We start from the raw sequence: 21,779 nt of genomic DNA, 5'->3' as shown, positions 1-21,779 counted from the left end.
GCCTCTGGGGAATGAGGAACGAGTGGGGGTCCTGCAGTGGAGAAACAGGCCCGCACCATGAAGACTGGTCCTGCACTTCTTAGGACTTTATATAGCATCCCCAGGCTAATTCCTCTACAAATATAAATCAGTAGGTTTTTGTTTGTTTTTTTACGTTTTTTTTAATTATTAAAATATGTGTGTGTATCTATTATGTCCTCAGTGAAAGTTTGCTAACCACAAAGTGTACACCTTAACAATTGCCACACAAATTATGTCACGTGTCTACATAATCTCCACAGTGTATCAGCACTATCACCACATCCATTCTGTTTCCTACTTCCCTTACCCCCCTTGCCTTCTCATCTTTGCTTTTGAGTGAATGTTGACCGTTTGATCTCATAGAGTTCCTTGTTTAAGGAAGTGCATGATTCGCAGGTACTAGCATCTATTTTATATGCCACTTTATCGTTTGGCTGAAAGGTGACCTGCAGGAAGAGCCTCCGGCCCAAAGTTCAACAATATCTCCAGTGGTCGTCTCGGGAGTTGCTCTAGTCTCTTCTTAGTCCAGAGCTTCTTTTTAGGAATTTGAGTTGTGTTCTTTTCCTGCATTCTGTCTGGGATCCTCTCCTGTGTCCCCCGAACAGAAGGTAGCAGTAGCCTGAACCATCCATCCATTTCTTCTGGTCTCAAGCTAGTAGAAAAGATTTATTGTTTGTTCATGGGGACTGTGACGCCAGTGGACGAGTCTCTTCTTTGAGCCTTTGATTCCTTCATGCTCTTGTGCTCCAGAGACCTTGCAAGCTTTTAAGACCCCACTACACACCAAGTGTGAGCTATGCTACGTCACTGGAACTGAAGTCTGTGATTCCAGCAAACCCACCCTGTGAGTTGTGTGCAAGTCTGGGGAGCCTCTGGATTCCTCTGCCCTCTTCTGGTTTGTTGTGCAACTGAATGGATATAGATGTAAATCCGTGGTTCTGTAATAGTGATTGATGCTGGGAAACCTAAACAAGAAGCTCAATGAAATGGCTATGAAGTTAGAAGGCATTCGGTGCATTCGTTTTGGATTTTGGCCTAATAAAATTGGCCACCACCAATTTAGCAGCTTAAAACACCACTCGTAGTTTTGTAGATCAGTAGCTGGGCTTGGCTGTTTCTCTGCCCAGGGTCTCGCAAGTCCAAGATCCACTTGTCCACTGGGCCGAGCTCTGGGGAAGAATCCCCTTCCAAGTTCAGGTTACTGGCAGAATCAACTTCCTTGGTTGTAAATCTGAGATCCCTGTCATCTGGCTCCTAGAGGCTGCTTGCCCCTCCTTGCAAGTGGCTCCTCTTGCTTCAAAGGCAACAATACCTCTGTGACCTAATTTTAGCCAACAGAGGGAGGGAAGAGTTCCTTTAAAATGGTTTTCTTAGTTGGGTCAAGTCCACCTGTATAATTTCTGCACCTGACAATCAGTTGATTGGGGACTTTAGCTTGCTCTGCAAAATCCCCACCCAACAGTACCCAGGTTAGTGCCTGAGGAAATCACCAGGGACGAGGCCCTGGAGCAGCCTGCCATCCTCAGCCGACATGAAGAGGGAAGGCTTAATGAAATAATGATTTGGTCTCAAAATAATTGAGTAATTTATTCGCTCAGCACACTCTGTTCTATTCAAATATTCTAGCATTTCCAGCTTGCTAGTTGCTAGCATTTAGTTGAAAAGTCTTGCCGTGTTGTTACTGCAAAAGCAGTGAAACCGAATGGCATATGCAGCAGATTCCACTTTCTGTTCAGCCTTCAATGATTAAATTAGTGGAGACACGTGAACTGGCTGCATCTCGTTGGACCGCTTGCATGTGCTGCTTTAATACTTCATACTGCTTATGTGTAACAATGAAGGAAATCCAGGTTGTAAGACTGCAGTTTATTTTCAGACAGCTTTTTTTTTTTTCACTTTGACCCTTTTACACAATTTACTGACTCTTGCATTTCTGGGTGTTTTTGTTTGTTTGTTTTTGTCTAGTCTTTCTTCTATTTCCAAGAACTTTTTACACCCTAAAGAATGATTTGAGAGCCTCGGTGGGCTCTCAGATGCAGACCATAGTTTTTCTCTGAGCTTTGCTTCCTGCCCTGCAGTGTGACATCACCTAGGGGGTTCTTTTGAGCCCACATTTATAAACCATCAGGTCTAGCTCATTTGCAATACTACACAACTTCCTCAGTTTCTCAGTGGTGACTGTCATTTTGCTTGGCTTCTCACTCCGGCTTCAGCGGCCGCCCTTGGCCTCGATGTTATTTTTCATTCGAGTGCTGCTCTGTATCTCTGTGGACTTCTTTACTTTTCTGCACCTGACTGCTTCCTGCTATCACTGTGTCCCCGAGCATCTGAATGTCAAAGCAAATGTGTTTGGTTTGTTTAAATACTTACTATTTCTTCTCCAAGTATTAGTTATTCCACACCAAACTCCCTACCACTGCCTTGGCTGTCTGAGGCTGTCAATCTTGATGTGAACTGGAAGCCGCCTCTTTCTCCGGTGCAACAGCAGCTAGTGGATTTGAACCACTAACTTCGTGGTTAGCAGCCGACCTCGTAACCCACCACACAACCAGGGCTCCTCAAATATCAGTTAGGACATTATGTTTATTATATTATTTAAGTTTTGTGTAGACAGGTTATAACATCTACAAGTTTTATTCCAGGATGGTTAAGGAGACATCATCAAGTATGTGTCAGAAGAGGGGGTTGATTTGAAAGGATTGAGGACTTATGTTCTATCACACAAAACCCCCGTGTTCGCCCTTAGGCTATGCTTCCCTCCCTCCTGTGGCCTGTGGCTGCAGCAGCCTGGCTGTCTGGAAACAGGAATGGAATTGGTTTTCCACGCAGGCATTTTCATCTGCTTTATCTCAAAGGCCATTCACGTCTTCATTCACGTCTTTCATTCCTCATTTTATTCTAGATATACAATCTGGGGTTTCTCTCCACTTTGCTGCAAGAGGCTCAGCTTAATCTTTGCAAAGTCACATATTTGAGAGGCTAGCTGACTTTTCCTTTGAAGAAAATGCTAAGATTTGTAGTATGGCAATTCTTTTGTTCTCTTTGCCATTATCAATAAATTTATGCAGCTTAGTTTTTTCATCCAAAGCACCACCCTCCTCCCCAAATAGTATAATAATTTCCAAGCACAGAATCTTACTAGGTATGGTTTACATAAACTGAGTCTTGTCAAGTCTGACCTCTGTACGTATCTGGAAGATAATGTACGTTAAAATAACATGATGGGAAAAGCAAAGAACAAGAAATAAAACGATAACCAGGCTCTTTATCCTGTTCGTCACTTAGAAAGTTGTGTTGCCTCTTTGGGCCTTTGTTTCTTGATCTGCAAGTAGAGAACATTGGCAGCCTCACCTAAGGCTCTGGAGATAAGAATGGGGAAGACAGACGTACAGTGGTTCTCAACCTGTGGGTCTCGACCCCTTTTGGGGGTCGACCGACCCTTTCACAAGGGTCGCCTAATACATCCTGCATATCAGATATGTACATTATGATTCATAACAGTAGCAAAATTACAGTTCTGCAGTAGCAGCAAAAATAATTTTATGGTTGGGGGTCACCACAACATGAGGAACTGTATTAAAGGGTCGCGGCATTAGGAAGGTTGCGAACCACTGTGTTAAAGCTTTGGCTGGGCTTAGAAAACAGTTGGATTTAGGAATGAGGAGGATGGAAGAATCCAAGAGACTGAGAGTTTGGGGCTTAGGCGGCACCGTAGGTCTGTGGAAGAGAGGGGTAGGGTTGTGTCCCACTGAGGTATGCCATGTTTGATCTGCTGCTGGTATAGTTAGACTCAGCTGCCCAAAGGCAGGTGGGAATCTGGACCTAGTGCTTCAAAAAGACCCATCGAGGCTGGAGATGAGAACAGAGAACACTGCTCAGTGAGATCATAGAATGAGGTCAACTGGGGACCAATGGAGGAGTTTTGCAGAATGAATGTCTACATGGAAGTTTATTAAAAAAAGAGATCCTTCATGTCTGATAAACTCACCTGATGAGATTTAATCCTTAGGAAATCTTCCATAGACAAGCAAACTGATTTTTTGTTTGTTTTAAACAACCCACAAACAGCAAAATAATTTTTTTTACTTTAAGAATTTATATTTTGTGAACTAGCCTGTAACCTGTTTTTAAAATGGAATGTTTTTCAAATGGAATGCTGACAAGCACTGCTGAGCCTACTAACTAATGCTTCCTTCTCTGCTTTTTCCTTCAGATTTTGCACTGTGCAGTAGGTAAGTACGGCATTTCTGCCCCCTGCTATGCACAGGGGATTCTGCTATTGATTTTCAGTCATGGATGATGGGCTTGCTTCCTGGGGACATTGAGAAAACAAAACCCTGCAATCATTACAATGTAAAATTGCTCCGACTGGAATGGCTTTTGGCTTCCAACGTCATGGCCACCACATAGATGTTAGCCCTTCCAGTTACAAGGGTCGTGTAGAAGCCCCAGAGTATTTATCACACTGTGATTTGGGGGTGCTGTGCTAGGTTCTGGGAGAACATGTGCCTCATAGCCACCCCCTGGGGGCTTCCGAGTCAGTAACTGTAGATGGGACTAGAAAGTCTAGTCTTTCTCCCGAGGAGTTGCTGGTGATTTCGAACTGCCGACCATACGGATTGCAGCCCAACGTGTAACCACTACACCACCAGGGTTCCTCTTAGAGCTCTGCAGATGGAAGCAATTCTTCCTCAGCGGATCCCGCGTTTCTTTTTGGTGGGAGAGTCCGCACACTTTGCTGTGGAACTGACAATGGGGGCGTCCTTCTAGTCCGTTGTTCTCAGTTGCTGCCACGTTGACTCCCCATGTATGCAAAGTAGAACTGCTCCATAGGGTGTCCAAGGCTGTGACCTTTGGGAGCAGATCTTGACCCGTCTAATTAACGACATTAATAAGAAGCCCGTTAGAAAAGAATTGCTGTCCCCTGTGGATCAGGCATGTCGTGGTCGCTGTGTGCTCTAGGCTTGTTTCTCACAGGGGAGACTTGAACTTCACACTCATTCAGAGCTGCTTCAGGATAGTCAAGGGGACTAATCAAAAGGGAGTGCAACGTGTCTAATCAAAAGGGAGTGCTGTAATCAAAACTTTATGGCCCGGATCAGCAATGTAACTAGGTACTTAATCTGTGGTGCCCTCTGCACCGGAAAATTGAAGATGAGGTTGCTGTCTTATTTATAGTGCTGCTGTTGCCAACATTCCACAAGTGGTGACTTTCACCAACAAAAGCCTCACAGGTTAGGAGGCTAGAAGTCCCACCTCTGCGTACCTGCGGGAGGGGAGGCTTTCTCCTGTTGGGCCCTGCGGGTGAGGCAGTTCTCTCTCCACTTGCTGCCTGGCTTGGTGGCCGGCATATCTGTCCTTTAGCATCATTCTTTCCCTGCTTCTGCTTCGTCCCTTGTTCAATATCTGCATGCCTCTGCACACACTCTGGGGAGGCTTGATAAGTTGCTTAAATTGTTGAATACAAATATAATCATCTGAATTGTGAACCGCCACCTAATTCACAGTAGAAAGTGAACAGAGAGAGCAAAACTCAAGACACACTACGCTAATGCTACCTCATTAACAAAACAGACAACCCATTTCCAAATGGAATGATTGCCGCCACTGGCATAGATGTTAGGATTTATAACATAGGTTTGGGGGTGGGGTCGTCATTCAACCCGTAATAGGCACAAGAGTGGGGGCACAGCATGCTATCTGGCTGGGGCTCTTGTTATAGGTCACAGTGATATTTGGGCCCATTGCTTTTAAGGAAGACAAAGCATCTTCATAACAAAGATGTGCATCTCTGCTATTTCTTCACTAAAGTGTCTACCCTGACATTAAATTTCTTCCCCTGAAATTTGCAGAATTTTGTATGCATGCTTCCATGTTTATTTCGAGGTAGAAGTGTAATTCATAGCTTTCATTAGATTCTCAGAGGACTGTGTGATTGATCTCTGGACAGTTAGGTCAAGCGGTCTCCTTTCACAGAGGCTAGTGGAGGCGGGCCAGTCTGACTCCAGAGTCAGCCCAGCTGCCTTTTATGAATGAGTCTGGTTGATGTATTACGTGTACTTCCTCGTTAATCCTTTACTTCCATCTTTGAAATGAAACCATTTATCCCTCCTTAAATGAGTAAATGAAAAATGTTTTGGATACGCTAGCAGATAAAAACAAACCCCAAACCTGTTGGCACAGCTCCTAGCAGCCCTGTGTGCTTCAGAGTTAGCACTGCCCATCGGGTTTTCGGCAGCTATTACCTTTCCAGAAACAGGATGCCAGGCCTGCCAACCTCTCGCTTAGTAGTTGAGTGCAAGCCGTTTATGTCCCATTTTTGGTCTCAGAGTGTCTGGACTCGCTCCAGACCCTCTCTCTGTGGGGACAGGAAGAAGCCCTCCAGGGCACGCCTTCCTCCTCTCTCCCCTACGGTTCTTGGATACAAAGCATTGGTTTTCTGACCATTAACTGTAGTTGATATTTCCGTGTATTTTTAATAACAAATTCCCTATGTCATAGAATATGTATCAGAAATAGTTACTGGGTGCCTAGCAGGTGGATGGCCACAGCCTGTGTTGGTCGGTGGGATTAGAGAGGTGAACACAGGTAGACTTGGGTTCCAGGCATTCCCTCAGAGAGCGTCTGATGAGCTGCACTCTGCAGACTCGTGTGTGGGGTGGTTGACAAGTTGCTCTCCATCAGACTGCGAGCGCGCCGAGGGCACGTTCTGTGCTGTTTGTCTTTGCGCCCCCAGAGCCCACTAGCTAGTACAGTGCCTGGCACACAAAGCAGATACTTGCAGTGAAATTCTGCCTCCTTTCGCCGAGGTGCTTGAGCCATGCATGAGTTTCTGCCCTGCCTCGTTAGCCATGGCCAACTGCCTTTCCCTTCTCATACACCTCTGCCTTTCAGAGCCCACAAATGCTCAGAGCCCGAAATCATCAAAGTTAATTTTAAGCCACATCTTTGACACCACATTATTATATAATAGAATTCTATTATATAATTCTTCATTCCTTTCACCAGATTTCTGGACAGTTTATGATCTTTCCACTGTGCTCATTCCCGTCTCTATCTTAATACTGACTTCCGTCCCTTTGGTCTAAAGCCGGCACATTGTCCTGCTGAGTTCCGTGCACACACTCGGAAGCTGCTGGACCTTTCGGCTGTTCCGGCCACACTAATGGCTCCTTCCTTGAGGTTCTGCTCCTCAGGCTTCCAGTACATATTTCCTTGTCCCTTTGACTTTGTTTTGTCTTTGGGAGCTTCCCTTTCTCTCTGTGCCCCTCACTCTAGGGGTTCCCGGGTTCTGTGTGGGCTGACTCCTCTTCCGAGGAGACATGCCTTCCATAGATCACCTCTTCCCTGCGCCCGTGAATGGCCTCTCAGATCTTTGTGATTTCCAGTTTTCTAAGCCAGACCTGCATTCCAGACTCACTGCTCTTCGACCCGCTATCTGCTCTTGGATGCGCACAGGTCTGCCTCAGTGTGGCCTGGACTCTCAGACTTGCCCCGCCTCGGTGTGGCCTGGACTCTCAGACTTGCCCTGCCTCGGTGTGGCCTGGACTCTCAGACTTGCCCTGCCTCGGTGTGGCCTGGACGCTCAGACTTGCCCTGCCTCGGCCGTTCTCAGCATTCTCTTTGTCAAGAGAGAAGAGGGGTTGGCATTTATAAAAAGGCGAAAAACTAAATTCTAAGACAGGCAAAGAGACTTTCTGTATTAAAAATACAATGACATATTAATTGAAGTAATAGCACACGTGCTCAGAGGCAGCTGCAGGTGAAGAGGTGGGGCGAACAAGGCTGGCGGGACGTGTCTTGCTGGGTTCTGTATCCCAGAGCCTGACACAGGAACTGTTGCAAAATGTGTTTCAAAATATTTGCAGTGCCTTGAGAAAATTAATAAAAGGCTTATTCTAGCATTAGCCTAAAGACAGTGCTTTTGCTTATGCAACTTTTTATTTTTAGAATGATGTTTTATTTTCCTCTTACGTTCTAAACCTTTTCCTATCACAGCTTCGTCTTTTAGAAACTGGTTTTAGAACTCTTGTGCCATCTTCAGTGTAGATAGAAGCTGTTGACTTGAAGTGTGGCCTCTCAGGCATTCCCAGATTCTCCATTTGCTACAAGGGGAAGATTTGTGGCAACCCTGTTTCGAACAAGTCTGTTGGTGCCATTTTCTAACAGCCTGCCTGTGTGACACTGTGGGAATTCTCTCCGCATTTCAACCTCTGCACAGGATGTTTGCACACCAATAGACTGCTCACTCAGTTCACGCCACTGCCATGTGTGTAGTCCATTCTGACTCGTAGACACCCACCTAGCAGGACAGAGTCGAGCTGCCCCATGGGTGTCCGAGGCTGTCATTAACGGGAGGAGAAAGCTCCATCTTTTTACTGCAGAGCGGGGTGGGTTCCAACTATTGACCTTGGGATTAGCAGCCCAATGCATAACCACTGTACACACCACCAGGGCTCAACCTAATAGACTGCGGTGACGTGTGCATCTGACTTACATGTGCTGGCAACCAAAAAAGTCATAGACTCGCTTTATTTGATGGCCTGGAACCCAAACGACAGTATCTCTGAGGTATGCTGTCCTTCCACTTCCTCGTCAGTAAAGCGGGGATGATAATAACCTACCTCAAGGCTGCTGTGGGAATTTAAATGGAGCAATAAGGGAGAAGCAGAATGTCTCTGGAACGTGGCGGTGATGAGCAGTTGACACAAAAAGGGAGCTATTACTACTAAAGCAACATAAATGTCATAGAATGTTAAAGGGTTTTTACCACCCCTTAATATTCATTATTTAGATTTGTAAAAGTTTAGCCTTTTTTAAAATGAATTTTTTTCTTAAATCACAGGGCTGTTTATGGTTAGCCTGAGCTGGCGTTGCTTCTTGTCCATGATCGGGACGATGCAACTTGGCAAAAATGACCTTCAGAAACAAGACTCCAAAATTCACCCGAGGGTTCTTTTTATGAGGAGGCCAGCCCTGTGTCCTTTCCAATGACTCCCCACGCCCCAACTCCTTCAGAGCAGGGGTTTTGTTCACTGTTGGTAGAGGAGGGACAGGATTTTTCTCATGCTTCCATTCCGTTCTTAACCTAAGTGCTTTATGTCGGTTTTACTTGCGAGCAGCCCTGGTGGCACAGGGGTGAAGTGCTCGGCTGCTAACCAGAAGGTACGCGATTCAAACCTACCAGCCACTCCTGCAGAGGACATTGAGGCAGTCTGCTTCAATCCTTCAGGAACAGAAAGGGGAGCAGCAATACCAGGAGGGTGGGGGGGGAGGGGGGGGACTGATTGTAATGATCGATGCATAACTGCCCCCCCAGGAGGTACGAACAACAGTAACCGTGGGAGGAGACAGCAGTCGGTGTAAGATATGAAAATAATTTATAATTTATCAAGGGGGAGGGAGGGACAAAAGAGGACCTGATACCAAGAGCTTAAATTGAAAGTAAGTGTTTAGGAAATAATGACTGCAACCTATGTACAAATGTGCTTGATACCATTGATGTATGTATGGATTGTTAGAAGAGCTATAAGAGCCCCCAATAAAAAGATTTTTAAACAACAAAAAAGATTTACAGCCTTAGAAACCCCACAGAGCAGTTCTATTCTGCCCTGTAGGGTCACTCTGAGCCAGAAAGGGACTCGTTGATGGATTCGGTTTTGTAAAGCATAGAGGTGGGAGTGGGGAAACATCATGAGATGAGTGTTTCACAAGACTACAAAGGAGTAGTGGGTTCTTTGTTCCTCTTGGGCTCAGAGAAGTGGTATCTTTATTTTTGAGTAGTCTTGAAGGTTAGCTTGTGGCAGAGGCACGGGAAGGGAGCTGGTTCTCAGCTGGCTTCTGCAGTGTGGTTCTCCCTACGTGGAATGCAGCTTTAGGAGTTGACGGACAGGAGCTGGAGGTACAGCATGTGCACTTGGTGAACTTGCACGTCCATTTATACTGTCGCTTGTCATTTGAGTGGGGGGAGGTATGAACTGAAATGCTAATCACAAGGTCACCCATTCAAACCCCCCAGGGGCTCTGCAGGAGCAAGATGAGACTGTGTACTTAGAAAGCATTACAGTCTCAGAAACCCAGAGGGGCACTTCTACTTCCTCCTGTAGGCTTGCTGTAAGTCAGAATCAACTCCGCAGCAGTATGTTTGGTGCGCTCCAAGTTTTCTTTTGACTGAGAACTATAGAGCCGTTGTCTGCGGAGTCCCAGCCTGGAGGGTATCATGTCTCAGGTTGAAGTTCATCCATTGCACAAGGACAGAATAACTTTCGGCAGAGATAGATTGAGTTTGGTTTTAGAATAATTTATTGTTATGTACCAACTTGATTCCTCTCTCAAACTGATGAAGATGTTTACTTATGTTGTACCCTACTGTCCGTTCCCAGAAAGAAAACAACCCAGACTGCCGACAAGTTCAAAAGAAAAAGTTTCATTTCCTGCGCAGGGACCGTTGCCTTCTAGAGAGGAGACCGAGCGGTGCCCTGTTTACTTTTCCAGAGGTTTTTATGCTGTTGCAACGTGCAGGTTCGCAAGCAAGCAGAGTATAGAAGCAGGACATTGCGGTTAACTGCTCTTAGTTGAACAATAATCGCTCTGATCATTCTTCCAAGCCTTCTGAACATACATTTCCTTCGGTACAGTCCGTTGCGCTTGTCAGCACAGCCTGCCTCCCCAATATCAGCTAGTTCATTTATAGTGCGTAATGGCTTCTGTCCGCTCAAAAGGGCTACACTCTTGTCAAGGCTGTTTAAGCTTTTCTTTTTTTTTTTGCTGTTTAAGCTTTTCCTAGAGCTAACTGGTTTCAAACAATAATGACCGTAATACCTTGGCTGCTAGCCTATGACTCCAGACAAGTTTTGTTTTGAAGAGGGAGCAGGAAGGAGCTAGAGCAGCTGTTGAGGAGCCTGCTCACGAAGCCCCTACCCCGACCCCTTATAAAAAAGATTGTCCTCCACCCATTAGAGGTAACCGAACCCCGCCAACCACTTTGAGCACAAGACAACTCGAAGGAGAGCATCCAGGGGGCAAGGAGTTAATTTTCCTCGCCTGGAGTTCTTTGACCTCAAGAGTACAGTTGGGCACACAAACCAAAACTGTTTTCATTGAGCTTTCTTCTCACAAAAACTGCTTTAGCGGCGCTGCTATTGAAGACATACCAAAGGGTAAGGACAAACAGAAGGGAGTCATGAGCAAAAACCCAAGTGCCATGAAGAAATAGCCAAACCAGAGGATTAGAACAAAGGAGAACTGCTCCGGGGTTTCCAAGATGGTCAGCCTTTGCTTCGGAAGCACCCTGCCAGGGCTTTCTCTCTGACACAGAGCGACCCTGTAGATCAGGGGTCCTCAAACTTTTTGAACAGGGCGCCGGTTCACTGTCCCTCAGACCCATTGGAGGGCTGGACTATAGTTTAAAAAAAAACTATGAGCAAATTCGTATGCACAAATGCACATATATTATTTTGAAGTGAAAAAACAAACAGGGCAAAAACACCCGGCGGGCCGGATAAGTGTGTGTGTGTGTGTGGGGCCCGTAGGTTGTAGTTTGAGGACGCCTGGGTGTAGACGTTCTCCTTCATGGGAGAAGAAAGCTTGGCGTTCTCCCACAGAGCGGCTGGTGGTATTCAACTACAGAACTTGCACTTAGCAGTTCTACACAACCAGGGTATTAAAAGGTACACACAGTATTAAAAGGTGAACCCCCAAAGTACAAGTTACTAATCCCAAGATCTACCAAGAGCTGGCACCACTGCACATGCACCTTGCTGGCTTTTTTTCTGTTTTATCCTTGGGAACCCCCACCCCTAAGTCCATTGCTCTGGCCCACTTACCTGACTAAACAAACTTCTTATCCTGACTCAAGCTTTGTGTTCTGCCTGGGGGCATGTGTACTGACGTTGAGGCAGGGAGGGAGGAGCCCTTTGAAGTTAGCCTGGCTCCCTTGCCTAGAAGCCTTTGAGGCTGAGAGGCCAAGGTAGGAAGCTGTCAAAGTCAGCCTTTACCTCTTCTGTGATTTTGTCTTGTTATTTATTAAAGAACATTTGTTTTCCAGCATCTTAACAACCATGCTCTGTATCAAGACTAGTTTGAAAAGCTTCAAACCATAATCTTTCCCACCTCAACTAAGCTTTTCACACCAGCGCAGCTTAGCCTCTCTCTGTGTTATTGCTTAGTTCAAAGCCATTGAGCTGGTCTCATTTTCCTTCTGATCTCATTTTGCCTCCTGTTCCAAAGAGGGAAGAAAGAGTCTTAGCACCCGCATCTTCTGCTTCAGATAACCAAAGCTTCGGGCCCCCACCCTCTGAATAAATCTGGCTTCTTCGCACTTCCAGGATATGATGCAGGCTGTTTCCTTGGCCTGGGGCACCCACTCTGTTGGTTTTTTCCTGCTCTGTGTGAGAGCAGGAGATGGGGGAGAGGAATGCATGCTCCCTAGTAGCCTGAGGTGCCTTCGTGAGCAGGAGGATGGAAGATGGGCCCAGAGCATGTGCACACCACCTGGTACCTAGCTAGCTCACTAAGTGGTAGGAGCTCTTCCCTTCTTCCCTTTGCTATTATTACTAGACCAAACAGAATCCCTTTGGGATTCTGGGAGCGCCTTTGGAGTTCAGAAGAGAAAGCCACAGAGAGAGCCAGGATACAGGAATTTGATTCTGCTGCCTTCACAGGGGTGCCCTGGTGGCATAGTGGATGACTAGCTGGGCCGCTAAACACAAGGTCAGCAGTTTGAATCCACCAGCTGCCCCATGGAGGAAAGATGAGAGTCCGAATGAACTCTGTGGAAGCAAGTCGGGTTTGGCTTGGCTCTCTCAGGAACAGCTGGGGTTTGGTTTGAATGGAAATAAATATCAACTTGTTGCTTTATCAGTCAACCAAGCCAACGCTACTAGTTAGGTAGCAAATGGGCATTCTCCCTGGGCCTTGGTTTTCATAGCTAAAAAGCTAGTGGGTTGGGGCTAGACATTAGATGATTGCTAATGCATGGATGTTCTGAATGCCTGTGAAACATAATTTGTAACTATGTTGTTGCTTCCATACATTTTTCCTTCTTGGTGTATTTAAATCACATAAAAACGGAAACCAAGTCACTGCCATTGACTTAATTGTGACTCATGGTGACCCTATAGGGCAGGGTAGAACTTCCCCTGAGGGTTTCCAAGACTGTAACTCTAACTCTTTACTGGAGTAGAATGCCCCATCTTCCTCCCTCAGAGCATCTAGTGGTTTTGACCTTGTGGTTCATGTAACCACAGGCCACCAGGGTTCCATAAAATCTCTTCAGGAGGAATTTTTTTCTACAGCCTACACTTACCTACGATTATCACCAGGGGGCACCCTTGTGTTAGTGAAGAGAATTTCTCTTAAGGTTTGCATTACCTGGAGGAAAACTAATAAAAATAATTGTCGACCACATTTGCTTATGCAGCCGCTTTGTCTTCAGCCATTGTGTTGGGAAGTGAGCATCATGGAATGCCAGTTTAATAGAACAAAGTGTTCTTGCATTGAGGGAGTACTTCAGTGGAGGCCCAATGTGCATCTCCTACCTTAATGCTAAACCTATAAATTTATGCACAAAGATCTATTTCCCCATCCTCATATATAAATATATTTACAGATGTACATGCCTGTATTTAGACCTCTGTAAATGCACTTTGCCTTCTAGTTCTTTATTTCCTTTTACTTTCCTATTGTCCCACTATCATGCTCAGCCTTCATTTAGGTTTCAGTAATTCCTCTCGGTTACATTGCCCTTGATCAGGCCCTACCAGACCTCCTACACCCACCTCGCCACTGATTTTGGATCACTTGTTGTTCCCTTGTCCCTGGATTTGTTAACACCACTTCCTTTCCCCCACTTCCGCCTTTCCCCATGTCCCCCCCCAACCATCAGTCCCATTGTTTTGTCCTCCAGATTGTTTATCCCGCCAATCTTATCTAGATAGACCTACAGATATAATAATATGCACAAAAACAAGACAGCAAAACAAAGCAACAAAAGAAAACAAAAGAACAAAAACCAATGACAAAAGAAAAGCCTGTAAGTAGTTCAAGGTCTGTTTGTTGACCTATGGGGTGCCACACCCTAGCCCCAAAGCAAATGTGGTGAAGAAAGCTGATGGTGCCCGGCTATCAAAGGATATAGTGTCTGGGGTCTTAAAGGCTTGAAGATAAACAAGCAGCCATCTAGCCCAGAAGCAACAAAGCCCACATGGAAGAAGCACACCAACCTGTGATCACGAGCTGTCGATGGGATCAGGTTTCAGACATCAAAGAACAAAAAACCATATCATTGTGAATGAGTGGGAGTGGGGACCCAAAGCCCATCTGTAGGCAACTGGACATCCCCTTACAGAAAGATCACAGGGAGATGAGCCAGTCAGGGTGCTGTATAGCAGTGATGAAACATACAACTTTCCTCTAGTTCTTAAATGCTTCCTCTCCCCACTATCATGATCCCAATTCTACCTTACAAATCTGGCTAGACCAGAGGATGTACACCTCTGTACAGATAGGAACTGGAAACACAGGGAATCCAGGACAGATGACCCCTTCAGCACCAGTGGTGAGAGTGATGATACCGGGAAGGTGGAGAGAAGGTGGGGTAGAAGAGGGAACCAATTACAAGGATCTATATATAACCCCTTCCCTGAGGGACGGACAACAGAAAAGTGGGTGAAGGGAGATGTCGGACAGTGTAAGACATGATAAAATAATAATTTATAAATTATCAAGAGTTTGTGGGGGATGGAGAGGGAGGGGAAAATGAGCTGATAGCAAGGGCTCAAGTAGAAAGCAAATGTTTTGAGAATGATGATGATGACAAATGTACAAATTTGCGTGACACAATGGATATATGTATGGATTGTGATAAGAATTGTACGAGCCTCCAATAAAGTGATTTAAAAAATAATCATTATCTTCATTGACCAATAGCATAAACTGAGGACTGAGCAAGTTGACCACTGCAGAGAGAAATGTGTATTTTCCTATCACTGACTGATGACGTGATCATAAGTACTTGAAGAGATGGAAATTTGTATTGCCCCAAAGGAGTAATAAGTATTTCTTCATTATGAGTACATGGCACCTTTAAAGTTACCAATGGGCTTATTTTGGCTCAATTTAAAAAGAGTGCTCTGTTTCAGAAGTTCTCTGAGGATTACAGTTTAGGGCAGCCTGAAGTCAATTACCCTTCCATTTACATTGCGAGCTTCCAACTTGAGATTACTCCAGAGAAGCTGGGAACACACCCATGTTTGAGTGAATTCCATGGAATGAAACATTGAAAGCTTGAGTCCTCTTTGGACAAAGATTTATCTGATTTATGATTCCATGGCAGGAGTTGGAAGGTTAAATAATGTATGAAGATAGTAAAGGAAGCATGAAAATTTAGGAGTATTTCTATGACCGTGGTATGTATGTCTTTTTCAGTTTTCTCAGAAGAGGATTCCCTTCACCCCTTTATTGAGCCTCCTTTCACTATTTTTAACTTTTCTTCTTAAGTAACAATTTGTACCTCCACGTGCGCGTTAAGGTTCACTATCGCGCGTTCTTTCTATTTCTGAATAGTGGTTCAGCTATGAACATGCCACAGTTTGTTTACCCAGTCACCTACTGAGATGATGCTTCTTGTTTGGGGAGATTATGAATAAAACTGCTGTACATATGTATGTGATGGTTTTATGTGGATAGAAAGTAATTTTGCACTTTCCTTTCAGTGGAGCATAATTGCTGAGTCATGCATCAAGGCTGCTAACAGAGAGGCTCTGTGGGAAATAGAACTGACAACCAGACTCCAAACTCACTTCATCAGGTCGATTCCGACTCAAAGCCACCCCGCAAGACGGAGTAGCACTGCCCCGGGGGGCTTCTGACAACGACCAATCTTTATAGGTACAGACGGCCTCATCCTTGTTCCTCAGAGCAGCTGGTGGGGTCGAAAGCATGTGGCTTATTTCTAACCTGCTGTGCTCCCCCAAAGCTCACAGCCTGGCAAACCTGAGGGGGCAGCTCTGCTCTGTCCTGTAGGAGTGGTCTGAGTCAGAATCAAGTCCGTGCCCTCAGCCACAGCAGCATCGTGGGAAGAAGGATGTGTAGCTTTATCAGAAGCTGATTGTCTTGCAAAGCAACTATAAACTCTTGTATTCATTCATATTAGCAATGGTGAGGGGGTTTGCTCCAAATCCTTACCAGTCATTGATATGGTCAGGGTTGGTTTGTTTGTTTCTTAAAGCCATATTAATAGGTGTGTAAGGAGGCTCCTGGTGGTGTAGTGGTTAATTGGGCTGTGACTCTCGAGGTCAGCAGTTCAAAGCTACTAGCCACTCTGTGGGAAAAAGACAGGGCTTTCTACTCCTGTTCATAACAATCTTAGAAATTCACTGGGCCAGCTCTACGCCGGGGTCACTGAGTCGGCATCAATTTGAGGGCAGTGAGTTTGATTTTTCAGTGACAACTGTAAGTGATTTTTGAACATTTATTTGTCCTCTATATAGCTTCTCTTATGAAGTGGCCTTTCAAATCCCTTGCCCATTTTTGATTGGGTTGCTTGGTTTCTTTTTTGAGGTTCAGAGTTTTGTCCTATATGTTAAGGAGTCCTCGTGGTGCTGTGGGCTGTGCAGCGGGTTGCAAGGTCTGCAGCTGAAACCACTCCGTGGAGAAGGCGAGCCTGGCTGGGCCTGTACAGACCCCTGAGGGGCCATTCTGCTTAGTCCTCTGAGAGTCACCTTGAGTGGGAATTGACTAGGAGGCAGTGGGTTGGGTTGAGTTCTATATTGTAGATACAAATCCCTTTTCAGATAAGTGTTTTTGCATATATCTTCTCATCTGATTTGTCTTTTCAATATTTTCAACAATTTCTTTTGCAGAGGAGAAATGCTTTTTAATATATAGTTTTATTGGCATCTAATTCGCGTTTCATGCAATTCCCATCATTCAGAAGAGTTGTGCAGTCATCGCTAGAATCTCTTTAAGGAACACTCTCTTCTCGCTGCACTTCACTGTTGCTAGCTCTCCGTTTCCCCTTGACTCCCCTGAAGAAGTTGTTTTACATTTTAATAAAATCCAACTTGCCAGTGTTGATCTCTCGTAGAGTATACCAAACCTAAGATAGCGTAGATTTTCTCCGATTTCTTCTAGAAATGTTATAGTTTTGTATTTTTTCATTTAAATGTGTGATCCATTTTTAGCTAATTTTTTGTAAAAGGGGGCTGGTCCGTGCCTAGGTCATTTCTGTTCTTTCACAAGAGCGTACAGGTGTTCTAGTACCATTTGTGCGAAAGACTTCCTTGTCCCCTGAAAGGCCTTTCTGCCTTTGTCACTGATCAGTTTGTATTTGTGTGGGCTTATTTCTGAAATCCCTTTTCTGTTCCACCGATCTGTGTATCTGTTCTTTGTAGTTTTACAGTCTTAAAATCAGCATAAATCTTCTAACCTTCTTTCTCGGTATCCTGTGGGTTGCCTTTCTAGATAAGCTTTAGTTTGTCAGTAGCTATAAAATGTCTTGCTGGGATTCTGGTTTGATTTGGTTGAATCTATAGATCAAGTTGGGAAAATGGGACATCTGCACAATATTGAGTCTTAGTATTCCAAGTGAATGAACATAGAATGTATCTCCATTTAGTTAGCTTTTTGATTTGTTTCTTATGTGTTTTGAGGTTCTCCTCATCCACATTCTGTACCTATTCCATTAGGTTTCATGTGTGAGTGTGTGTTAATATCAAAGGCACTACTTTATGAATTTCAAATTCTAACTCTGTGCTGCCAGTGTGTAAGGAAGCAGTTGGCTTTGCATTTTGACCTTATATCCTGCAACCTTACTATGCTTGCTTGTTAATTACAGAAATCTTAATTTTTCAAAAGTTTTGGGGGGACTATTCTTATTCCTTCTACTCACAAGAAGGCCAGAGCTGTGAACATTTGATTAGATTTTAAGTAGTGGTGCTGTTAATGGCTGCCAGTTGATTTTCACTGGTGATGCCCCCAGGTTTGTCTGAGTAGAACTTCACTTTGGGGTTTTCTGGGCTACGACCTTTTGGAAGCAGATCTTTAGGACCCTCTCCCTCAAACTCTACTCCAGTGTCCATTCTGAGTCATAGGACCCTGGGGACAGAGCCTTTGGCTACTAGTCAAGTACTTAATCGTTTGTGTTTTCCGGGGTGCTGTGTGTTGTGGTAGTTTCTCATATTTATCTTATTTATGCTTATTTTAACATCCTTTGTCCTTTGTTTTCTGGTGTATCCTTTTACTCTCTAGTACCACCTGTTGCCCATATAGCAGTGAGTTTATTCTGTTTCCCTCTTTCTCTCCCATCTCCTTCCAGTTTTTAGTTACATTTTGTCTCCATTGTCAGCGCATGTAACGTTTATGGGGAAAAAATTTCATTATCTTTTAATTAAATGTTTCATGAACTTTTTAAAGCCTCCTCATAGTCTTCTTCTGCCTCGGTCTCACCTTTGGTTTAGTTCTAAGTTCACACGTAAATATATTCAGTGTTCACGTTGAATCATTCTGTTTCATGGATGCTAGTACCAGCCACAAGAGACGAAGAGACTGTTACTCCCAGCAGAAGCCATCGGCCAGAGGTTCCTATAATGTGTGTCAGTTCTCCAGTCCAAGTCCCATGGGGTGACACAGGTGGCTCTGGAAGGATGCCTTCACCCAAGGCCCACCGCCCAGGGCAGATGACCTCTCTTGACAAGTAGCATCTCAAGAAGGGCTTGTAGATGCACTTGTCCCCATAGTCATATGTTAACAACTCAGATTTACCGGACACAATTATTAGTTCACACTTTATACTTTTGAATTTCTTGAAAGCCTTGCCTGTACTGATTTGCTTTTATGTTCCTCTTGGGAAGTCTGATGCCAGCCTAATTTCTTCGGCTTTTTAAGCAAGTTAGGCATTTTACCTGAGATCCCTTTACATTTGAAGTCTTTATATCGAAAGCCTTATTAGTCTCAGAGTTGACCATTGCAGGGCAGTGTTCCCAGTAGGTCCTTTCAAAGTGTAGCTTTAGGCCTGCAAAGCTTTATTGGGTTGTAGTTTTAAATTTCAGCGTGTTCATCAATCTGTGTCCCTCTGTCAAGGATTCCACGTATGTGTATGTTGGGTCTTCTTTGCCCTCCGTCTTCTCGTACGTCGGATCTTTTACTTGATCACATCTTTATTCTCCTGATATTTTTATTCCTTCATTGTCCTTTATTAAGTTTTCATTTGAATCGATTCTGCCTTGGGCATATTAACCTTTTCCTGACCCGTGCAACATACATTGCCCACTATTTCAGCGTCAGTTGTCGTTATGTGCTGCCACCTGACGGTGTGCAGCTGTGACTGAAGAAACTACATCACCTCAACAGCCCCACGACCAAGAACCCACTAGAAGCATTTGTGCCCCACATACGTGTATCAAAATCTATGTTACTTTAAATTCGCACGCCCCAGCCCCTTGATTGTTGCATGCCTTCCTTGATTGAAAACGTGGTATCAACAACAGACATTCAAAGCAGAAAAAAATTTGGTCCCGAAAGGGTTACATTTTAGTCTATATTTCAGCTTAGGGTATTGTGCTAAAGTTTTGGAAGTGATTTTTATTAGTAAATATTTTCATCATTTTTGTTTTCTGTTTTTTTCTGATAGTAATTTTGTATAGTGATAAATTGTTTTCCACTCTTCGCTCTGTGGGCAGAGTTGGAAGCCAGGGTCTATTTATGAGATTCCTGGCTAGAGGATGCTCTTATGTTCTATATGTCCGTGTAGCAAAGTGTTGGTGGCATTTTGTTTGAGGGGAGTCAGTGGAGGGAGGAATTGTATCTTTCTTTGCGTGTGTTGTGTCCTTGAGTCTGTTTAAGCCCCACGTAACAGAATAGGGCTGTCCCACAGAATAAGGAACCTTTACAAAAGAAGTCACCACCGAGCTTCTGGGTGGGTTCAAACTGCCACCTTTCAGTTAACCCTGTGGGGAAGGCACATGGGTGCACGTGAACCGAGTGCAGGGTCAGGCTCCTGGATGCTAAATCTTTTCCTTTACCATGCTGCCACCAGAGGGCACCTCTCCCTTTGTTTTTGTCATCTTCCCCATCCTGTTCCTTGCAGCAACAGTGCCCTTTTTGAAGTTGCCCCTTGAGTCCCATAGACTTAAGGCTGGCTCTGGCGGACCAAGACCACCCTTTCAGTGCTTTTGCACCGAAAGTGGACTTCCTCCTCTTGAGATTGGCTCTCTCCTCCTCTCCCCAAGAGGTAACTCTGATGGGATTTGGTGTTTATTTTCCTAGCTACAAGTAATTTGAGCCTACACCAGCCTGTGTCCTTTTAGTTGTGTAATGCGGGTGTAGATTTTTAATGTTTTATTTCATATTGTTGATTTGTGTGGATTTGGGGAGAGTGTATATAGATGTATTGTGATTCGTATGTGTTGAAAATGTAAATTATAACTATACCTGTAGTTACATATTGACACACTGTGATTAATTCCTGTGGATCAGTCAAAGGTAATTCCAGATGGTAGGGGTTTTGCTGAATGTGCCGTGCCTACTTCGTTGCCCTCTGTTCTCCCACAGCACTCTACTGGGTTTGCTAATTGGTTGCAGTGGCCACACAGATTCATAGACAGTGCTCAGAGTGCCGGAGTTTGTTAGGGAAGCTAACGGGTTACAATCCAGTTGAGAAATGCTCAGGATATCTTGTTCAATCAGGACAGTTTCTTCCCTGTCGTGCCTGTCTGTAGGCAGGCCTCTCTCTGGCCCTGGCCCCCTGGCCCTGGTCTCTGCGCTGCTCAGGCAATGTTACAAAGACCTTTCAGGGCTGCCAATAAATGTCCAAAAGGCATGCCACTCCACTGTAAGCCTCAACCCAGGGACACACAGCCCCAGCTCCATGGGTCAGCAAGCCTCGCTCCCTAGTTCCCCCATTTAAGTGCCCAGAGGCACCCAATTCCACAAGCCAGCCTCCTGTCTCCCGCACTCAGCTATACTGTCTCTGTGAGCCGGGAAGTCCACTGCTCTGTGTCATCCCTGACTCCTGGTTCTGTTGCTCCAGTCACTCTGGTGGTATCACAGCTGTCTTCTGGATCAGGCAGTTCAGGGACCTTGGGGTCCAAAGGATGTGCTCCACCCCTGGCACTGCTCTCTTGCTAGTAGTGAGATTCCCCCTTTCCTGCTTCGGAGATTTTCGATTTTATACCTAGAGGGATAGCAATCATGATTTCCTGTTACATCATTTTATTGGGGACTCGTACAGCTCTTATCACCATCCACCCACCCATCTATGTGTCAAGCACATTTGTTGCATCATCATTTTCAAAACATTTTCTTTCTACTTGAGCCCTTGGTATCAGCTCATTTTTCCCTCCTTCCCACCCTCCCTCTCTCATGAACCCTTGATAATTTATAAATTACTTTTCATGTCTTATACTGACCAATGTCTCCCTTCATCTACTTTTCTCTTGTCCATCCCCCTGGGAGGGAGTTATATGTAGATCATTATGATCGGTTCCCCGTTTCTTATCCCCCCACCTTCCCCTTACACTCCTGGTATTGCTACTCTCAATATTGGTCCTGAGTGGTTTATCTGTCCTGGATTCCCTATGTTTCCAGCTCTTATCTGTATCCATGTACATGCTCTGGTCTAGCCGGATTTGTAAGTAGAATTGGGGTCATGATAGTGGGGGGAAGAAGCATTAAAGAACTAGAGGAAAGTTGTATGTTTCAGTGGTGCTGTACTGTACCACGACTGGCTCGTCTCTTCCCCATGACCCTTCTTTAAGGGG

General features: G+C 44.8%; 1 protein-coding gene across 1 annotated transcript in view; it reads left to right on the top strand.

Moving 5' to 3' along the window:
* The window catches only part of HACD2 (3-hydroxyacyl-CoA dehydratase 2), a 102,415-nt gene that overhangs the window by 23,004 nt on the left and 57,632 nt on the right, over nt 1–21,779 (top strand). Inside the window, exon 2 of the mRNA XM_004712310.3 lies at nt 4,235–4,253. Coding sequence (XP_004712367.3) covers nt 4,235–4,253 — 19 coding nt within the window. The remainder of the gene's footprint in view (nt 1–4,234; nt 4,254–21,779) is intronic.

The sequence above is a fragment of the Echinops telfairi genome, unplaced genomic scaffold, assembly GCF_000313985.2.
Source record: "Echinops telfairi isolate 266 unplaced genomic scaffold, ASM31398v2 ScPeMD7_17;HRSCAF=63, whole genome shotgun sequence".
Lineage (NCBI taxonomy): Eukaryota > Metazoa > Chordata > Mammalia > Afrosoricida > Tenrecidae > Echinops > Echinops telfairi.
Note: the sequence above shows the minus strand (reverse complement) of the source record. Positions and strands in the feature narration are given on the sequence as shown.